Source organism: Chlorocebus sabaeus, chromosome 4, assembly GCF_047675955.1.
Source record: "Chlorocebus sabaeus isolate Y175 chromosome 4, mChlSab1.0.hap1, whole genome shotgun sequence".
NCBI lineage: Eukaryota > Metazoa > Chordata > Mammalia > Primates > Cercopithecidae > Chlorocebus > Chlorocebus sabaeus.
In genome coordinates, this window is record NC_132907.1 from 25820289 (window position 1) to 25841767 (window position 21479).

General features: G+C 42.1%; 2 protein-coding genes across 3 annotated transcripts; both read left to right on the plus strand.

The window, feature by feature from the left end:
* The first annotated feature begins 16 nt into the window (after window positions 1–16).
* Window positions 17–20268, plus strand: AK6 (adenylate kinase 6). 2 transcript variants are annotated; one of them, XM_007974659.3, is made up of 5 exons: window positions 17–119; window positions 3199–3291; window positions 16442–16500; window positions 16603–16748; window positions 19744–20268. In XM_007974659.3, the coding sequence occupies exons 1-5, from the start codon at window positions 95–97 to the stop codon at window positions 19934–19936; spliced, it is 516 nt and encodes a 171-aa protein (XP_007972850.1). In that variant the 5' UTR covers window positions 17–94; the 3' UTR covers window positions 19937–20268. The 2 variants fall into 2 exon arrangements, with proteins under 2 accessions (XP_007972850.1, XP_007972844.1); XM_007974653.3 differs by lacking the exon at window positions 17–119 and adding an exon at window positions 212–313.
* Window positions 3199–5057, plus strand: TAF9 (TATA-box binding protein associated factor 9). The gene is made up of 2 exons (XM_038010462.2): window positions 3199–3291; window positions 4036–5057. The coding sequence occupies exon 2, from the start codon at window positions 4053–4055 to the stop codon at window positions 4845–4847; it is 795 nt and encodes a 264-aa protein (XP_037866390.1). The 5' UTR covers window positions 3199–3291; window positions 4036–4052; the 3' UTR covers window positions 4848–5057.
* Window positions 20269–21479: the final 1211 nt, after the last annotated feature.

Sequence of the window (21479 nt, forward strand, 5' to 3'; positions counted from 1 at the left end):
GCGGGGACCTCCGAAGGAGTGTGTTACTTAGACATCCAGCGCACTGCCTGACCCGAAGTACCGACCCGAGTTATGCCCACCCTCCAACTTTGCGATGGAAATGTGTCATCGAAAGCCAGGTAACCAGTGGGCCGCGGCTGGGTCGCAGGGACAGGCTAGGGGCGCCGCGGTGGGCCTCGAGGCCCTTGGGGCCGTAGGCTTTTGCTGCCGCCCGCCCCTTCCGGCTCCTCCCCGTAGAGCAAAGGGCACGTGAGCTAGGCGCCCGGAGCCGTCGCCGCGGGGACCATGTTGCTTCCGAACATCCTGCTCACCGGTCAGGGCGCGCGGCCAGGAGGGGCTGGGCGGGGGCAGGCGAGGGGCGCGTAGTGTTCTGGGCATCGGGCGCCCAGGTAGGAGTTTCTCAGTGCCGTCTTCGGAGGCCGGCAGAGGGCCACGAGGCGGTTGTCCGCGTCCCGGGAGCCGACCCTCACGGGCGTTGCGGCAGGCGGGGGAGGGGACGCGGAACGTTAATTCCGTTGGCCCGAGGCTCCCGGGAGAGGTGAAGAGAGGTCGGCAGATCCAGCTCTCCTGCTTGGCAACCTAGTCTTTCTGAATCTGGTATTTCGTTTGTAAAATGGATTGTTAATTCTTTGGCAGGGTAGGCTTTGAAATTTTCAGGAAAATAAGGCCGTATCTGCTTCCCGGTAGTGCCATTAATGGTGGATTCCTCACTCCTTAGGCCTCCGTGGGCCGTATTTTATTTTTTCCTTTGCTTCTGATAAACGCCTCAGATTAGATTTCGGTAAATGAGTTCAGATGTTTGTGGCGTGACGAAATTACTGTATGCTTTTGTTGAGTTACATCAGAGGCTCCCCCCGCCCCTTGAAAGGAAGGCATCTAGTGAGCATTTCGGGTCGTTTCTCGCGTAGGAGTGGGTCTTTGAAGCCATACTCAGGGTGCGTGTTATCAGTAAAGGGAACTAAAATGCTGCATAACGACTTCAACGAATATTTTTGCTAGCCGTTCAGTCCTGAAAGTGTTTATTAAATTGTAGGCCATTCGTGGAAAAATCTAATGCATGTAGATTTTATTGCAGCGTACAGAAAAATTAAGACTCTGTGGAAACAGTACAGTTACATCATTCACCCAAACGTAAGATTGTTGGCAGCGCACAAGACATGTCTGTTTCTGAGAGATGCAGATTAACCACCCCACAAATAATGTTTAGCATTTTAGATTTCTTAAGCGGAAGATTTTACGTCTTTTTGCATGGATCAAACATAGTGCCCTGGTTATTAAGTCATTGTCAAAACATTTCATTGAAAATGTTTTGACAATAAAATATGAGCATTTTATTGAAAACATGTTGAGTCCAGACTTCAGACTTGGTGTATTATAGTGGACTTGGGGTGACTGTTATTCTCCTAGATATGGGAACTGGATAATCCCTGTTATCTTTATGCTCAAGTTTAATTTCAGGGATGTAAAACCTGAATAGCTGAAAATTATGAATTTGATGATCTTGAAATGTAACTATAATAGGTATCAGAAGAGGAAGGTAAAGAACAATGTATATAGTATTGTCATTTATGTACAAGGGAATATATGTTGTATTTATTACATAGAGTATGTACATACATACATGTACATTTATATGCAAACATAAATAGGGTTTTTTTTGGGAATATATACCGGTATAGGAAACTGGTTTACAGTGGTTATCTCTAGGGAAGGGTGCAAGGGGTCAGTAGAGGTAATACGGTGTCTTTCAGACTGCTTAAATTTTAACATGAACAGTTTTTGTTTTTGTTTTTGTTTGAGACAGCCTCATTATGTTGGCCAGGCAAGTGATCCTCCCGCCTTGTCCTCCGAAATTGTTGGGATTACACGCGTGAGCCACCACACCTGGCCATGAACAGTTTTTAAATCTTTTTAAATTAAAGCAAATAGACCAAGCAAACGAGCCTGTAAATTAAAGCATTTACAGGCTCATGCCTGTAAATCCCAGCACTTCGGGAAGTGGAGGTGGGGGATGGCTTGAGCTCAGGAGTTTGAGCTTAGCTTAGGCAATATAGCCAAATCCCGTCTCTACAAAAATTAACCAGGGCATGTTGGTGCATACCTGTGGTCCTAGCTACTGGACAGGCTGAGATAGGATTTCTTGAGCCCAGGAGGTGGAGTTTCCAGTGAGCCAAGTTCCACTGCACTCCAGCCTGGGTAACAAAGAGATATCTTGACTTTAAAAGAAGAAAAAGGTTAATAAATTATTGTAATTGATTGGAGGTGGCTAATTTTTTTTTTTTGGAGACGGAGTCTCTGTCGCCACGCTGCAGTGCTGTGGCGCGTCCTCGGCTCACTGCATCCTCCAACCATCTGGTTCAAGGGATTCTCCTGCCTCAGCCTCCTGAGTAGCTGGGATTACTGGCATGCGCCACCACGCCTGGCTAATTTTTGTATTTTCATAGAGATGGAGTTTCACTATGTCGGCCAGGATGGTCTCGATCTCCCGACCTCATGATCTTCCCGCCTCGGCCTCCCAAAGTGCAGTGATTACAGGCATGAGCCACTGCGCCCAGCACGAGGTGGCTAATTTTATTCTGAGTAGTTCCATGGTATCAGCAGGCAGTTTGAATTGGCGTCAGAATTTGCTGAGCCCCACCCCTGGAGAATCAATACACTGGGTAATATTCTGACATTCAATTAGCTTTGGAAAATTTTTATTAGATCGTAGTACATGCTGATTTACATATGGCCAGGCATGGTGGCTCACGCCTGTAATCCCAGCACTTTAGGAGGCCTAGGCGGGCAGATGACATGAGGTTAGGAGTTTGAGACCAGCCTGGCCAATATGGTGAAACCCTGTCTCTACTAAAAATACAAAAATTAGCTGGGCATGGTGGTGGGCACCTGTAATTCCAGCTACTCAGGAGACTGAGGCAGGAGACTCGCTTGATCCTGAGAGGTGGAGATTGCAGTGAGCCAAGATCACACCACTGCACTCCAGCCTGGGTGACAAGAGCGAAATTCCGTCTCAAAAAAAAAATTTTTTTTACATGTTATTGCTAATTAGGAAATTTTTCATTTCAGTCGTCAAGATCTTTAAGGGCAGAGGCCAGGTGAGACTCTGCCTCAAAAATAAAAAAAGGAAGGGCACAGGGTGGGCTGCAGTGTGATAAGTAGTATTTCACAAACAGTATTTTTCTGTGGCTTGTCTTACAGGTACACCAGGGGTTGGAAAAACTACACTAGGCAAAGAACTTGCGTCAAAATCGGGACTGAAATACATTAATGTTGGTGATTTAGCTCGAGAAGGTAAGGGACACTTTGGTGTTAGATTTGTTTTGTTTTGTTTTGTTTTAAGTCTGATAGTGGAGTGTTAGTGCTGGGTATTGTCAGAAGGTACAAAAAACAGAGATTGCCATTAAAGAACATATACTCTTTTAGGGAATCCACAGAAGTATTAAGTGTCTAATGCTATGTCCTGGTTATTTTGAGCATTTTCCCTTCCACCTTGAAAATGGCTAGCAATTCTTGTGAATAGTTGGGAAGGCTCCTATGAAGAGACTGGATTTCGGAGAGGTAGAATGTGAATAAGGAGAATGTTTTCAAGTTGAGCAAACAAAGGTTTGGTACTGCTGAACATATATATGAGCACAGTGAGTGTATTGGTCTCACTGGAAAGAGATTGTTTTGAGCTCAGGTGTAGGACATGACTATGCTATGGTATCTTAGTGTAAGGTTTGCATGCAACTGCATATATTCTAAGATGATAGATGTTTTTATTTCTTTTACCCTGTTTTCCCCTAATCTTTTATCACTCCCTTATTTGTGTCTTCATCTTTTTATAGTTGATAATGATTTGTACATGGTAGGAACTCAATAAATTAAAGGGACTTTAAGTATGCCTCATTAAAATTAAGAAAACATGGTTTAAATTTTAAAAATTTTTTTACAGTTTAACATAGATTAAAATTTTTTTTAAGTTCCTGACAGTTGCTACTAAAGTAACTATTTCAGATTGATCTAATGTACATATTTTTTTCAAATGATCTAAAGTCTGATCATCGGATATCATGGAGTCTGGCAAGATGGCTTCTCCCAAGAGCATGCCGAAAGATGCACAGATGATGGCACAAATCCTGAAGGATATGGGGATTACAGAATATGAGCCAAGAGTTATAAATCAGATGTTGGAGTTTGCCTTCCGATATGTGACCACAATTCTAGATGATGCAAAAATTTATTCAAGCCATGCTAAGAAAGCTACCGTTGATGCAGATGATGTGCGATTGGCAATCCAGTGCCGCGCTGACCAGTCTTTTACCTCTCCTCCCCCAAGAGATTTTTTATTAGATATCGCAAGGCAAAGAAATCAAACCCCTTTGCCACTGATCAAGCCATATTCAGGTCCTAGGTTGCCACCTGATAGATACTGCTTAACAGCTCCAAACTATAGGCTGAAATCTTTACAGAAAAAGGCATCAACTTCTGCGGGAAGAATAACAGTCCCGCGGTTAAGTGTTGGTTCCGTTACTAGCAGACCAAGTACTCCCACACTAGGCACACCAACCCCACAGACCATGTCTGTTTCAACTAAAGTAGGGACTCCCATGTCCCTCACAGGTCAAAGGTTTACAGTACAGATGCCTACTTCTCAGTCTCCAGCTGTAAAAGCTTCAATTCCTGCAACCTCAGCAGTTCAGAATGTTCTGATTAATCCATCACTAATTGGGTCCAAAAACATTCTTATTACCACTAATATGGTGTCATCACAAAATACTGCCAATGAATCATCAAATGCATTGAAAAGAAAACGTGAAGATGATGATGATGACGATGATGATGACGATGACTATGATAATTTGTAATCTAGCTTTGCTGCATGTAACATGTATACTTGGTCTTGAATTCATTGTACTGATATTAAACATGCATGCTGGATGTTTTCAAGTTGTGTTTTAGAAAACTTTAATAATATTTAATGAGTAAATACAGTTACCATACTTTTCAATTGAAATGAAGGTTTTTCATCAGCCTTAAAAGTGTAAGAAAAATAAAGTTGTCATTCATTACTTTGATTGTTGGTGCTTTGGCAGTTATGTTTTTAAAAGCAATTTTCTCCCTGTTGTCACCAAGAGGAGTAACAGTTGACAGTTGCAGCAACTTGCAGTACTGTAGTCTATTGTTGACTACTAGAATGTCACCTCAAGTGTCTTCAGATATATAGATCACAGTATGATCTCTGGTGTACGTCACTCTTGTGATCTGTTCTCTCAGTTGCTGAAGTATAACCATGACTCCTCTTTGGAGAGACCAGTTGGTCAGGATTTTTATTCATAGTGAATTCTTAACCTGCTTTGATTATCTTCCTCAATTGTCCAACTTCCTAGGTCCCATTTTTCTGTCCCTTTGGTTGTATTAAGGACCCTTAGTGTCTCCCAGTATGTCTCCACTTTTTTAAAAAAAATTTATCAGTGTCTCTTTTTGCAGGTTAATTTTGAGCATCTTTGTTTTTCATATTCCTGATACTATAAGCCAGTATCATGTTCATTTTTGATCCAGGGCTGATAATTAGGTTATAGTTTATCTATATTTTTTTAATTTTAAAAATTTTTTTGTCCAAAAGAACATCAATTTATCAAGGTTATAGTTTCTGAAACCTAGATCTTTATTTGCTATCATACAAATACTCATTTTCCATTTCATTTTATTTTATTTCCTGAGACAGAATCTCATTCTGTTGCCCAGGCTGGAGTGCAGTGGCACAATCTCAGCTCACTGCAACCTCCATGTCCCAGGTTCCAGCGATCTTCACAGCTCAGCCTCCCAGTAATTCCAGTAGCTGGAATTACAGATGTGCACCACCACACCTGGCTCATTTTTATATTTTTAGTAGAGATGGGCATTTGCCATGTTGTCCAGGCTGGTCTTGAACTCCTAGCCTCAAGTGATCTGCCCACCTTGGCCTCCCAAAGTACTGGGATTACAGGTGTGAGCTACCGCACCTGGCCTTTCTTTCTTTTTTTTTTGAGACAGAGTCTCTCTCTGTTGCCCAGGCTGGAGTGCAGTGGTGCAATCTCAGCTCACTGCAAGCTCCACCTCCCGGGTTCATGCCATTCTCCCGCCTCAGCCTCCCTAGTAGCTGGGACTACAGGTGCCTACTACCACGCCCAGCTAAGTTTTTGTATTTTTAGTAGAGATGAGATTTCACCGTGTTAGCCAGGATGGTCTCAATCTCCTGACCTCGTGATCCACCCGCCTTGGCCTCCCAAAGTGCTGGGATTACAGGTATGAGCCACTGTGCCCAGCCCAGCCTTTACGTTTTATATCTATGAAATCTGGTTTTGTTCCTCATTGTTGAACACCACCATTTTGACAAGTGATTTCTGAGTCACATAATGGTCAATTTCATTCATGCATTCTAGTGTTACTTTCACTTAATTTAACACTTCTAAACTAATTAGAGCATTAATAGCATTGAGAGCAATGGTAACACTAGACCAAGGACAATCCAGTATAAGGCACTTGTCTTCCTCTTCTTTAGGTCCTCTCCTACCAGTACTCACACCATTTCATTTGGTTAAGATAGAGTCTTGCTCTGTTGCCCAGGCTGGAGTGTGGTGGCCTGATCATAGCTCATTGCATCCTTGAACTCCTGGGCTCAAGTGATCATCCTGCCTCAGCCTCCCTTGTAGCTGGGGCTATAGGCACACACCATCCTGTCTGGCTAATTTAAAATTTTTTTTGCAGAGATAGGATCTGGCGTTGTTCCCCAGGCTGGTTTATTCCTTGGCTCAAGTGATCCTTCTGCCTTAGCCTCCCAAAGTGCTGAGCTTACAGACAAGAGCCTCTGTACCTCCAGTACTCAACACCATTTTAGTCAGTTGTGTACAGTCCCAACCATTCTCTTTGTTATTAGGGAGATTATTTCATGAAATGGGATCTAAGTCTTAAAGGAAAAGTGTGGGGTTTTTTTCCGCCTATAATGCCAAATAAAAGATTTCTGGTCTGACTTGACATGGAGTTTGATGGAGGTGCTTTGTGGGGTTTTTTTGTTTGTTTGTTTGAGACAGGGTCTTGCTCTGTGGCCCAGGCTGGAGTGCAATGGCACAATTTCCCTTCACTGCAACCTCAGCCTCTGGGGCTCAAGTGATCCTCCCACTTCAGCTTCCCCAGTAGCTGGGACTACAGACACAAGGCCTCACTGTGTTGCCCAGACTGGTCTCTAATTCCCAGGCTCAAGTGATCCTCCCACTGTGGCCTCCCAAAAGTGCTGGGATTACCCATGTTAGCCATCGCGCCTGGCCTGATGAGGTACTTTGTAAAGTTTGACATCCCAGATTTTTTAACCCAAATCTTGTTTGAATATATCTGGAAATATTCTGAGGCAGCCAACCTCATTTTTGTTTCAAGTGGTGATATATTTTAAGGGAAACCAGGCAGTCATCTATAATGCAGTGATTCTCAACTAGGTAATTTTTCCCCTTTGGGGGTGTAGCAATGTGTGAAGACGTTTTGGGTTGTCACATGGAGCGGGAGGTGATGGCCAGGTTTACTACTAGCATCTAGTGATTAGTGACCAAGGATTCTACTAAAGATCCTATAGTTCACAGGACAGTTCCCTGTCTCCCCTAATAACAATTACCAGACTCAAAATGTCATTAGTAACAAGGTTGAGAAACCTTGCTGTAAAGAAATGAGGCTTATTCTGATGCTCACTAAAGTCAGAAAAAAAGAAACAAGGCTTTAAGAAAACCCTAGTTTTAAACATATTTCTGAAAGTTTAGTATCATCCTAGTGATCATGTGGAATTGCAGTAGTAATTGAGAGAGGTCATCTTTACTCCCAAAACCAAGGCAAAAAAAAAATTAGGTGGGGAAGTAAGTTTAAGAAAACTGGCCGGGCATGGTGGCTCATGCCTGTAAATTCCAGCACTTTGGCCTAGCACGGTGGCTCATGCCTGTAATCCCAGAACTTTGGGAGGCCCGAGGCGGGTGGATCATCTGAAGGTCAGGAGTTCAAGACCAGCCTGTCCAACATGGTAAAACCCCATCTCAACTAAAAATACAAAAAATTAGCCGGGTATGGTGGTGGGCCCCTGTAATCCCAGCTACTCGGGAAGCTGAGACAGGAGAATCACTTGAACCTGTGAGGCAGAGGCTGCAGTGACCTGAGATCACACCACTGCACTCCAGCCTAAGCAAGACAGAGCGAGACTACGTCTCAAAAAAAAAAAAAAAAAAAAAAAAAAAAAAAATCCAGCGTTGCTGAGGGCGCCTGTAATCCCAGCTACTCGGGAGGCTGAGGCAGGAGAATCACTTGAATCTGGGAGGCAGAGGTTGCAGTGAGCTGAGATCACATCACTGTACTCCAGCCTGGGTGACAGAGAGATTCTGTCTCAAAAAAAAAAAAAAGAAAACTATTAGGAGTCTTACTGTGGGCCGGGCGCGGTGGCTCAAGCCTATAATCCCAGCACTTTGAGAGGCCGAGGTGGGCAGATCACGAGGTCAGGAGGTTGAGACCATCCTGGCTAACATGGTGAAACCCCATCTCTACTAAAAATACAAAAAATTAGCTGGGTGTGGTGGCGGGCGCCTGTAGTCCCAGCTACTTGGGAGACAGAGCTTGCAGTGAGCTGAGATCACACCACTGCACTCCAGCCTGGATGACAGAGCACGACTCCATCTCAAAAACAAAAAAACCATGAGTCTTACTGTGGTATGACTATAAGAATGCTTCTCTTATCCCTATTCTCCCAGTCTCAAGACTCCTCCTCATTTGACATCCTTTCCTATATGCAATCATTTTTATACTCTTATTAGCATCCTTAATTTTCCTGGCAGCAGTTTTTCAGTCTTCAGCCTCTTCCTAACTGCAGGATACCCATAGGTCTAGACAAAGTAGTATATTGACATTGGATCCATTTCCAGTAGAAACTGTAAAGCATAGCTTGGCTTTGAACATTTAGGATCTTGATATATCTTTAACCTAAGGGTTGGCAAGCTACTGTTGTTTTTGTATGACTTCTGAGCTAAAGACTAGCTTGCAAAGCGTGAGGTATTTATGATCTGGCCCTTTACAGAAAAAAAAAAAAAATGCTGATCCCTGTTCTATCCTTTTCTGAATCCCATTTTTCTCTCCCCTTATCAACTCCTGCTGGAAGCTTTGGAAACTAACTCCTCTATTGGCCTCTCTGACACTGCTCTCTCCCCATCTTTGCCTCTGATCCTTCCACTCATTTCCCCCGTGATTTCATTGCAGCCATATTGTGATTCTGCCCCTCCCACTAGTAATCTCACTCATTCAGGACTATTCACTCCCTTGTGCTGATGACTTAAATTTACAATTAAAACAGCCCAATTTCTAGACACCTATTAGACATAACCATGTGGATAGTTCCCAGATGTTTACACCTCTAAAGTGATATGTTTAAAGCACATGCTCTGACGGCATCCTTGACTGTACTTGCCCACTCTGATTTCTACCTCCCAAGCATATAAATACACATTCACTCTCTCACAAAGATCCACTTGGCCTTTAAATCTTGATGGTTTCTCCAACACATCCTTACAGTACCCCTATTTCATCAAGACCACTGGTGCTATGCCTAGAATCCTACCTAGAATCTCTTATTTGACCTCTTCAGTAACTCTTTCCTCCCTCTTCTACACTATCATTTTCTTAAAAACAGGGAAGGAGAATGACATGATTTGAATTTTTTACTCACATAGTCCATCCTCCTTAAGGAAATATAGGAGATTCTTTATAAAATGGCCACAGTTTACCTGCAGCCATGCCCCCGTGTCCCCTTCAGTGTAGCCATCATACCCTGTTCTCAAACACTAGGAATTTTCCACCTCGAGTATTTATGCATGCTGTTCTCTTTATCTATAGGTTCCCTTATCTTCCTTGCAACTCCTTAGCGGCCCAACTCCAATGTCATATCTTTAGCTTTCTAACTTCACTATGCAGAATTAATTGCCCTTTTCTTTTTGCATAAAAAAACAGGTATTTTATTTTATTTTATTTTATTTTGAGACGGAGTCTCGCTCTGCCATCCAGGCTGGAGTGCAGTGGGGAGATCTCAGCTCACTGCAAGCTCCGCCTCCTGGGTTCACGCCATTCTCCTGCCTCAGCCTCCTGAGTAGCTGGGACCACAGGCGCCCGCCACCACACCCGGCTATTTTTTGTATTTTTAGTAGAGATGGGGTTTCACCGTGTTAGCCAGGATGGTCTCGATCTCCTGACCTCGTGATCCGCCTGCCTCGGCCTCCCAAAGTGCTGGGATTACAGGCGTGAGCCACCGCGCCCGGCCAAAAACAGGTATTTTAAAGGCACCCAATCACTTTAAACCAGTTAATGTGTTCTAATTGCTTTAGAGTTACCAGCTTCTTGTTGAGTTGAGGTAAATGTGGTGAATATGTTTCAAAAAGAAATACAAAAATAAAAATTTTAAGTATTGGCAGCAGTATCAAAATAACTAGCATCCCAATATGATTAAAGAACAGCTTTCACTTGAGTGTATATAAGTTCTAGGATGGCAGTTAAACATAATGTCATGATTTTTACAGTTTGACAAACAGCAGCAGCTGGGAAGGTTTTTTTAAGGTAAGAATGAGCTTTAAAAAAATTTTTGTGGGGCCTGGTGCAGTGGCTTACGCCTGTAAACCCAGCACTTTGGGAGGCTGAAGCAGGCAAATCACCTGAGGTCAGGAGTTCAAGACCAGCCTGGCCAACATGGTGAAACCCCATCACTAAACATACAAAAATTAGCCAGGCTTGGTGGCGAGCACCTGTAATCCCAGCTACTTGGAAGGCTGAGGCGGGAGAATCGCTTGAACCCAGGAGATGGAGGTTGCAGTGAACCAGGATCATGCCATTGCACTCCAGCCTGGGCGACAAGTGAAACTGTCTCAAAATTTAAAAAAAAAAAAAAAAGGGGGGGGGGTTTTGAGACAGGGTATCAATGTCACCCTAACTGGAATACAGTGGTGCAATCCCGGCTCACTCCAACCTCAAGCAGTCCTCCCACCTCAACCTCCAGAGTAGCTGGGACTATAGGCTGGCACCACCATGCTGGGCTAATTTTTTTTTCTTTTGGTAGAGGTCAGGTGTTGCTGTGTTATCCAGGGTGATCTCGAATTCCTAGGCTCAAGCGATCCTCCCACCTTGACCTCTGAAAGTGCTGGGATTATAAGCGCAAGTTGCCATGCTAAGCCTTTTAACTCTGGCCCCACAGTTGATTTTTTTTAGAAAGTAATATATCTGTACCTACAATTTTAACTGCAAAACTTTCTTTAGAAAATAGATTTAATTTTCTAATTTCTCAGTCATTTAAGCAAATCAACCTTTTTGTTCTTTGCTTCAGATCCTATGTATAGACAAGTATAAATTTGGCTTCCAATTGAAACCTTCTAAAGTAGCATAAAATTTATTCTTTTTTTGAAATTTGAAATGAAGTTTAGGATCCTTTCATTTCTCTGGTACAGGCTACAATCATCACTTACCTAAAAATCTGTGGTAGACTTGATAAGAAGTCCCTGCTTCTGGATTTGGTTCCTTCCAACTCATTCTGCATTTAAAAAAAAAAAAAAATGATTTTTTTGAATTTGGAATTCATCGTGTCATTTAATGCTGAAAATCCTTTAATGATTTTCCTTGGCCTTGGGATAAAGTCTAAACTCCTTCATGCAGCCTTCAAGGCCCTTTTTGATCTGGCCTCAGCTTACCTGACCCCTTACCACTTATTTTCTCATTGTTCTGACTTTCCCTCACTTGAAAGGGCCTGCTCCTTCCTTAGAATATCTTGTTTTCTCTATTTAGAAGAGTCTTCCCTAGTGTTTTTTTTTTATGTATCTACTGCAAGTCTATGCTTAGAAGTCACTTCCTCCAGGAAGCCTCCCTTAATATCCCAAGTTTATGTTAGGTGCCCATCCTTATTGCTCCCATATCACCATGAACCGTAACATTAAAATATTGTATTTCCAGGTGCCTTGTCTGTCCTCTCCCATTTTATTTTAAACTCTTTGAGGGAAGGATTATTTGTCTACTTGCTCACTTTATAAATTATGTGCTCATTATCCCTTAGGTCACTGGTATATGGTGTTTGATAAATGTTTTTTGGAATGAGTGTTTAAAAGTTTGGATTACAGCCAGGCACGGTGGCTCATGCCTGCAGTCCCAGCACTTTAGAGGGCCAAGGCGGGCAGATTGCTTGAACTCAGGAGTTCGATTCAGCCTGAGCAACATGGTGAGACCGTGTCTCTACAAAAAGTACAAAAATTAGCCAGACATGGTGGGACACACCTGTAGTCCCAAATACTGGGGGGAACTGAGGCAGGAGGATCACTTGAACCCAGGAGGCTGAGGCTGCAGTGAGCTGAAATCGTGCCACTGCCCTCCAGCCTGGGTGACAAAGTGAAACCCTATCTCAAAAATAAAAAAGTAAAAGTTTAGATTACACTATTTTATTAAAATACATTAACATGGTTGGACGCAGTAGCTCACACCTGTAATCCCAACACTTTGGGAGGCTGAGGCGGGCGGATCATTTGAGGTCAGGAGTTTGAACCCAGCCTGGTCACAATGGTGAAACCCCGTCTCTATTTTAAAAATTGGCTGGGCGCGGTGGCTCTCGCCTGTAATCCCAGCACTTTGGGAGGCTGAGGCAGGCGGATCACAAGGTCAGGAGATCGAGACCATCCTGGCTAACACGGTGAAACCCCGTCTCTACTAAAAATACAAATAATTAGCCAGGCATGGTGGCAGGCGCCTGTAGTCCCAACTACTAGAGAGACTGAGGCAGGAGAATGGCGTGAACCCGGGAGGCGAAGCTTGCAGTGAGCACAGATGGCACCACTGCACTCCAGCCTGGGCGACAGAGCGAGACTCGGTCTCAAAAAAAAAAAAAAAAAAAAAAAAAGCCAAGCATGATGGCACGCACCTGTAATTCCAGCTACTTGGGAGGCTGAGGCTGAGGCAGGAGAATCACTTGAGCCCAGGAGGCAGGGGTTGCAGTGAGCCAAGATTGCACCACTACACTCCAGCCTGGGCAATAGAGCGAGACTGTCTCAAAAATAAATGAATGAATGAATGAATGAATAATATATTAACATGATTTAAGAAATTCTGCACTTCAGCGTTAGTATAAAGACTTTAATCCTGTCTGGGCATGGTGGCTCACACCTGTAATCTCAGCACTTTGGGAGGCCGAGGCAGAAGGATTACTTGAGCCCAGGAGTTCAAGACCAGCTTGGGCAACATAAGGAGACCTCGTCTCTATAAAAAATATAAAAATTCACCTCTACAAAGAACGGAACAATTAGCCAAGTGTGGCGGCACATGCCTGTAGTCCCAGCTACACGGGAGGCTGAGATGGGAGGATCACTTGAGCCCAGGAGGTCGAGGCTGCAGTGAGCTGTGATTGTGCCACTGCACTCCAGCCTGGGCCACAGACTGAGACCCTGTCCGTATACAAATAAAGACTTGACTTTGGGAGGCCGAGGCAGGCAGATCACAAGGTCAGGAGATTGAGACCATCCTGGCTAACACGGTGGAACCCCGTCTCTACTAAAAATTTAAAAAAATAGCCGGGTGCGGTTGCGGGCGCCTGTAGTCCCAGCTACTAGGGAGGCTGAGGCAGGAGAACGGCGTGAACCCGGGAGGCGGAGCTTGCAGTGAGCGGAGATCGCGCCACTGCACTCTAGCCTGGGCGGCAGAGCGAGACTCCGTCTAAATAAATAAATAAATAAATAAAGACTTTAATCCTGAAAGTTAACACATCTATTTTAGACAGCATATATTGGTTCAAGTCTTTTTTTTTTTTTTTTTTTTTTCTGAGACAGTCTTGCTTTGTCACCCAGGCTGGAGTGCAGTGGCATGATTTCGGCTCACTGCAACCTCCGCCTCCCGGGTTCAAGCAATTCTGCCTCAGCCTCCCAAATAGCTGGGATTACAGGCGCCCGCCACCTCGCCCGCCTAGTTTTTTATATTTTTTTAGTATAAACGGGGTTTCACCGTGTTAGTCAGGATGGTCTCAATCTCCTGACCTCGTGATCCGCCCATCTCGGCCTCCCGAAGTGCTGGGATTACAGACTTGAGCCACCGCGCCCGGCTGCTTTTTATGTTTTACACTTGTATATGTGAGCATTTATGTTGCTGTCTAGTCTATACTACGTAGTTTTTTAAACTGTATTAACTATAATACTATAATACATATTTACTTAATTTTAATTACATAATTATTACAAAATTAATTACATAATTTATAAAGTTGGTAAATCAAGATTTAACTATTTTCTTATTCGGCATTTTTTGTCCAATTAGAAATTAAATGGTAGTGTAAATTTCTGAATGAATTGAACATATAACAGGCATAAATACAGACTCATTTTAATTCGCATCTCTTTAATAGCTAGGAAAGTTCAGTATCTTCATGTGTGTTTACTGATTTTCTACTTTTTCATCTTGTGTGAATTATTTTCTTGTTTATTGAGCAATTTATTATTATTTTGGTTTTAAGGTCTTTTACATTATCTACATTTCAGTCCTTTGTTATTTCTCCCATTCTGTTACTTTTCTTAGAATTTTATTATTTCTCAAGGAACAGAGAGTCAACATTTTAAATGACTGGATCAGTCTTTATTTCTTCTGCCACTCAATAAACTCAAATGGCCGGGCGCAGGTGGCTCAAGCCTGTAATCCCAGCACTTTGGGAGGCCGAGGCGGGCGGATCACGAGGTCAGGAGATCGAGACCATCCTGGCTAACACAGTGAAACCCCGTCTCTACTAAAAATACAAAAAATTAGCCAGGCGTGGTGACAGGCGCCTGTAGTCCCAGCTACTCGGAGGCTGAGGCAGGAGAATGGCGTGAACCCGGGAGGCGGAGCTTGCAGTGAGCCAAGATCGCGCCACTGCACTCCAGCCTGGGTAACACAGCAAGACTCTGTCTCAAAAAAAAAAAAACAAAACAAAACAAAAAAACACAAATGAATCATTCCTTTGTAGCTCCAGCTGGAGTTTGTAGTATAAAGTAAGGATTTAGATTGTTTCCTAAAATGTTAACCAGTTTTCTTCACACCAAGACAGTTTAATTGTTTAGGTTGATAGAGTTTCTGGTAGGTGAGCAATAGCCCAAGGAGGCAGAGGCCACACTAGGGTCCTAGAAAGGTGGTTTATGTGCCCAGAATCAGTCCACAGACCCTCCAGGCAAGACAAGGAGTTACAACTGCTTCTGTGCCCCCCAGTGACCATCAGACTACTCCTGTGTCCCTTCAGAATTTATGTTCACTTTAACCTCATTTCAACCTGTACCAAAATATTAAGGGGAAAGAGGTGGGAAGACTGCTATGTAACATGCTCTCAGAGATGGTTAGTGGATGATCTAAGCCTGCCTTAGATTAATACCTCCTAGGGGCAGGGGCTAAGGGTAAGATGGTGTGTCTTACCTCCTGAAAGAAAACTTCTTTTGAAAGCCAGCCGTGATTTATTGGAATGTTCTGTTAAATTTCAATTTGCCTCCCTTGTAAATTTGAACGTTATTTTTGTTTTGCCTTCTGAAATAAGACTATTTAACTCTTATGAGAAATGGCAGTTTGGGCTGCTGGAAATCTAGAAGTAAAGATACTGTTCAGAAGCATCTGGGTCCTGACCCTTCTCAGTCCCCATTGAGGATGTGAGCTCAGTGACAGAGGGTTCATTTCTGAAATCAAGAATCTGTTATTGCTTTTTTCTTCCTTTTTTTTTTTTTTCCGAGACAGGGTCCCACTCTGTCGCCCAGCCTGGAGTACAGTGGTGTGATCTCAGCTCATTGTAACCTCTGCCTTAAGCAATCCTCCCACCTCAGCCTCCCAAGTAACTGGGACTACAGGTGTGCACCACCATGCCTGGCTAATTTTTTTTTTTTTTTTTTTTTTTTTTCTGTAGAGACAGGGTCTCAACATGTTGCCCAGGCTGTCTTGAACTCCTGGGCTCAAGAGATCCTCCTACCTCATACTGCCAAAATGCTGGGATTACAAGCGCGAAGCCACCACACCTGGCCTGTTACTGCTTTTGATACATTAATCTGCTTTTAAATGTATGTGGGTGTGTTTGTATCTGTTCAGGTATTTCCTCTTTCCACCAATCTGTAGTTCAACAAAAATAGTGTAGTCCTCTTCTAATAACCCCACAAATTCTGAAGTTGGCTATTCACTCTTTTTAGTTGGTTTCAGTTTTGATATTTAAAGCAGTTTCAGAGATATTGCTATCCAAGTTTCCCTCTAGACAAAATTCCAATTTATCAGTTAGTATGATTCCTTTATATTTGGTGTCTATATGACATTTATTTTGTTAGTACACACCCTTGTATCTGAAAGAATAATTGATGATACATTTCCTTTCCTAAAGTCTAGAATTAATTGAAAATTACTTAAAGTTACTTAGAAAATATTATTTCAACAAGCAATTCTCAATCTGTTTTAGAGCAATTGTATGATGGCTATGATGAAGAGTATGATTGTCCCATTTTAGATGAAGACAGAGTAAGTATGACTCTTTCATAAAGTATGCATTTGTTGAATTTCATAGGAAAGTTGACTTCAGTTTTCTTAAGAAGCATTTTATTTTTTTAACTTTTCTTGCAGGTAGTTGATGAGTTAGATAACCAAATGAGAGAAGGTGGAGTTATTGTTGATTACCATGGTTGTGATTTCTTCCCTGAACGCTGGTTTCATATAGTTTTTGTGCTGAGAACAGATACCAATGTATTGTACGAAAGACTTGAAACAAGGTAAGAAAGGAAAAACATCAGATTCTTAAAGCATAATATTAACTTTTATTCAGATTCCTGAAATTGGCCAGTAGTACCATGATAAAGGGTTTTTGGTTTTTGGGGTTTTTTATTGTTGTTTTGAGACAGAGTCTTGCTCTGTCACCCACGCTGGAGGGCAATGGTATGATCTCGGCTCACTGCAACCTCCACCTCCCTAGTTCAAGCAATTCTCGTGCCTCAGCCTCCTGACTAACTGAGACCACAGGCACATGCCACCATGCCTGGCTGATTTTTATATTTTTTGTAGCGATGGAGTCTCGCCATGTTGCCCATGCTGGTCTCGAACTCCTGGGCTCAAGCAATCTGCCCACCTTGGCCTCCCAAAGTGCTGGGGTTACAGGTGTGAGTCATAGCACCCAGCTAATAAAGGGTTTTGTTTGAAAATATGACTGCTTTAAAATATGGGCAGTACTTTTTGAGTAAATTGATATCTCAGCTGACAGTCTGATTGAGTAAAATGTACTGTGTAGAAATCCAATTTAGCTGGCCAGGCGCGGTGGCTCAGGCCTGTAATCCCAGCACTTTGGGAGGCCAAGGTGGGCGGATCATGAGGTCAGGAGTTCAAGACCATCCTGGCTAACATGGTGAAATCCCATCTCTACTAAAAATACAAAACAAAATTAGCTGGGCGTGGTGGTGGGCTACTCGGGAGGCTGAGGCAGGAGAATGGTGTGAAGTCAGCGGGCGGCGGCAGGGGGCGCAGAGCTTGCAGTGAGCTAAGATCGCGCCACAGCACTCCAGCCTGGGCGACAGAGCGAGACCCTATTTAGCCACGCCTTTTTTTTTTTTTTTTTTTTTTTTTTTGATGTAAACCTTTGCTAGGAAAACAGTCAAGCCCCTAACATATTCTTTGCTTACTGACTGAACACTACCCACTCAAATTATCCCTGCATCAGGAATAGGAAAGCTTATGAAAAACTAATAAAATAAACCAGCATCTCACAGTCTTTAACAGATACCTGAGTTAAACCCACAAATAGAGCATCAGATTTAATGTGGAAGAACCAATAAAGAGAAACTTTCAGGAGTCTTTTTTCCCCAGTGTCTTTTGATCAAAGCTATGGGAATATGGGGATCCTAGAGAAATTAGAGGGCAATCTCAGAAAGGAAAGCTCCAGAATTTTGCTTAAAGTCGCGGTCAGAATTTGTGGTTTTCACTGATTATAGTCAACTCTGACTAATCACTCTTGTTTGGGATACTTGTAAATCCTTGCACAGACTAGTATGGCACCAAATATACACACAGAAAAAGTAAAATTGGGGCTAGACCTAAAACTTTTTTTTAGGCAGTGAAAAGCCATTAAAAGTTTTGGGGCAGAGAAGTAATAGGGACTATATGGTACATATGCTTTTTTTCAATCAAGACAATTTAAAATTTTGATTTAAAAATTACTGTTTTACATATATAGCCAAGTCATACCAAGTATGACTAAGGTATGAAAAAACTGTGAGAGAGCTAGTTAGTATTTTTAACTATTGAAAAGGTTATAAAAAAGTAACAGCTTTAGGCTGGGCATGGTTGGGTGTTGAGGGGGAGGCAGGATGGCTCATACCTCACACCTGTAATCCCAGCAATTTGGGAGGCTGAGGCAAGGTGATTGCTTGAGCCTAGGAGTTTGAGACCAGCCTGGGCAACATAGCAAGATCCTGGTCTCTACAAAAAAATAAAATAAAAAATTTAGCCAAGTGTAGTGGCATGCATCTGTGGTCCCAGCTACTTTGGAGGCTAAGGTGGGAGGAATGCTTGAGCCTGGGAGGTCGAGGCTGCTGTGAGCTGTGATTGCATCACTGCACTCCAGCCTGGTGCCAAAGCAAGACCCTGTCTCAAAAGCAACCTAAAAACAAAAATATTCTCTTTATTGAAATGTAATTTACATTCACCCATTTAAAGTACATAATTCAGGGTTTTTTTCCAGTTTTGTGAGTACATAGTAAGTGAATATATCAGTTGCTCATTTGTGTTTTTTTTTGCATATCAAAAAGTTGTAGAGTCATTACCACAACCAATTTTAGAGAATCTTGGGGCCAGGCACGGTGGCTCACGCCTATAATTCCAGCACTTTAGGAGGCTGAGTTGGGCGGATTATGAGGTCAGGAGCTGGAGACCAGACTGACCAACATGGTGAAACCCCGTCTCTACTAAGAATACAAAAATTAGCTGGGCATGGTGGCGCGTGCCCGTAATCCCAGCTACTCAGGAGGCTGAAGCAGGAGAATTGCTTGAACCCAGGAGGCGGAGGTTGCAGTGAGCCAAGATCACTCCAGTGCACTCCAGCCTGGGTGACAGAGCGAGATTCTGTCTCAAAAAAAAAAAAGAAAATTTTTGTCACCCCAAAAAGAAACCCCATACCCAGTAGTAGTCACTCCTCATTTACCCTCAGTTCCCCAGCCCTAGGCAACCAATAGTGTACTTTCTATCTTTATGGATTTGTCTATACTAGACATTTCATGTCAATGAAATCATACAGGATGTGGACTTTTATGCCTATCTCCTGTCAATTAGTTTGTTTTCAAGGTTCATTCGTATTGTAGCATATACCAGTACTTCATTTCTTTTTATTGCCAAATAATATTCCATTGTATGGATATATCATTTTTAAATACATTTATCAGGTTGTGGACATTTGGGTTGTTTCTACTTTTTGGCTGATATGAATTGAATATTTGGTTATGAGAGTTTTGCTAATTTACTAATTCATTGGGAATTTATTGAGTAGCTGACAAATTGTGGGCAGAAAAATTCAAACCTAAATGCTCGTCTCGTGATCTTTAGTTTAACCCTAGTGTCAAGAAACTGTCATATAAACAGGTACCAGTCATTCCTCTCTAGGTGAAGAGACCATTTCTGTAATTTTTCACGTATTGAAAAGTGTCCAGTTTCTGGTATGTTTCTAAAACTCCAGTTAATGCCATTTATTTTGCTTTTTGTTTGCTTAACCTCCCTGCCTTCTAGGGGTTATAATGAGAAGAAACTAACAGACAATATTCAGTGTGAGATTTTTCAAGTTCTTTATGAAGAAGCCACAGCATCCTACAAGGAAGAAATTGTGCATCAGCTGCCCAGTAATAAACCAGAAGAACTAGAAAATAATGTAGATCAGATCTTGAAATGGATTGAGCAGTGGATCAAAGATCATAACTCTTGACTTACAAGGCTGGCTACTTTATAATCACTCTTGTTGATATCTCTGCTGACATCATAGAAATTGTTCAAGTATCAGTAACCCTTGATTAAAATCATGTTGAGGACCAGCAGGTGGATAGTATATAGGTTTATGCCTGTGTTTCTTTTTCTCCATGAGAAAGCTAAACATCTGAAATATAATGAATATAGTATTATTAAGGATTGAGACAAAACCTATGATTTTAATACTTAAATTGCTAAAGAATAAATCTAACAAAATGGGTGGATATCTTTTAAGTTTATTACAGAAAAAAATGCAGATGATCTCTTCAAATAAAACTAAAGAAAAAGCAACAGAGTATTCCTTTTCTCTTTCTTTAAATTAGAAAAAAAGTTAAGTGTTGTACTCGATACAAAGTTCAAAAGGTACAAAAAAGCACGCTGAAAAGTTAGGTCTCCCTTCCAGACCACCCTATCCCCAGGCACCCCAGGTTCCTTCCTTTTTGGAAATAATGTTACTGGTTTCCCATGTCTTTTTAGAGGCTTTATGCCTGCACAGTGTATATATATATGTGTGTACATTTTTTAAAGAATATAATAGTATATTGTGCACACTATTCTGTACCTTTCTTTTTTCACTTAATATATTTGGAGATTATATCATCTCAGTACAGCTCTCCCTGTTCTTTTTTTTAGTTGAGATATACCTATCATACAATAAAATTAACTATTTTGAAGTATATAATCAGAACTGAGTATGGTGGCTTATGCCTGTACTCCCAGCAACTGGGGAGGCTGAGGTGGAGAATCGCTTGAGGCAGGAATTCAAGACTAACCTGGGCAACATAGTGAGACCTTAGACTCTAAAAATAAACATAAATGAAATTTATAATCCATTGGTTTTTAGCTTATTAACAAGGTTATGTAACTGTCACCACTGTGGGGGAAGCAGTGATGATAAAGGGAAATCCTATACCCTTTAGCAGTCACTTGCTATTCTTTCCTCCTCATCCCCTTGCAGTCACTAGTCTACTTTCTGTCTCTATGGATTTGCCTATTCTGGATATTTCATATAAATGGGATTATACAATATGTGGCCTTTTGTGTCCACTTTCTTTCACTTAGCATAATGTTTTCAAGGTTCATTTAAGTTGTAGCATGTACCAATATCTCATTCCTTTTTATGGTTGAATAATATTCCATTATATGCATATACCACATTTTGCTTATGTTTTCCATCACTTGCACAATTGGGTTGTATCCACTTTGGGTGTTGTGAAGTTGAATACATAACAGTAGCATACTGTCAGCATTCATGTACAAGAATCCATGTGGATGTATGTTTTCAGTTTTCTTAGGCATATACCTGGGAGGGGAATTGCTGGGTCATAGGGCAACCATGTTTAACTTTTTGAGGAAGTGCCAAACTGGTTTTCAAAGTGGTTGCAGCATTTTATATTCCCACCATCAATGTATTAGGGACTCAGTTTCTTCACATTCTTGCCAACACTTGTTACCATCTATCTTTGTTGATTTTTACCATTTTAACGATTTTTATTAGGGTA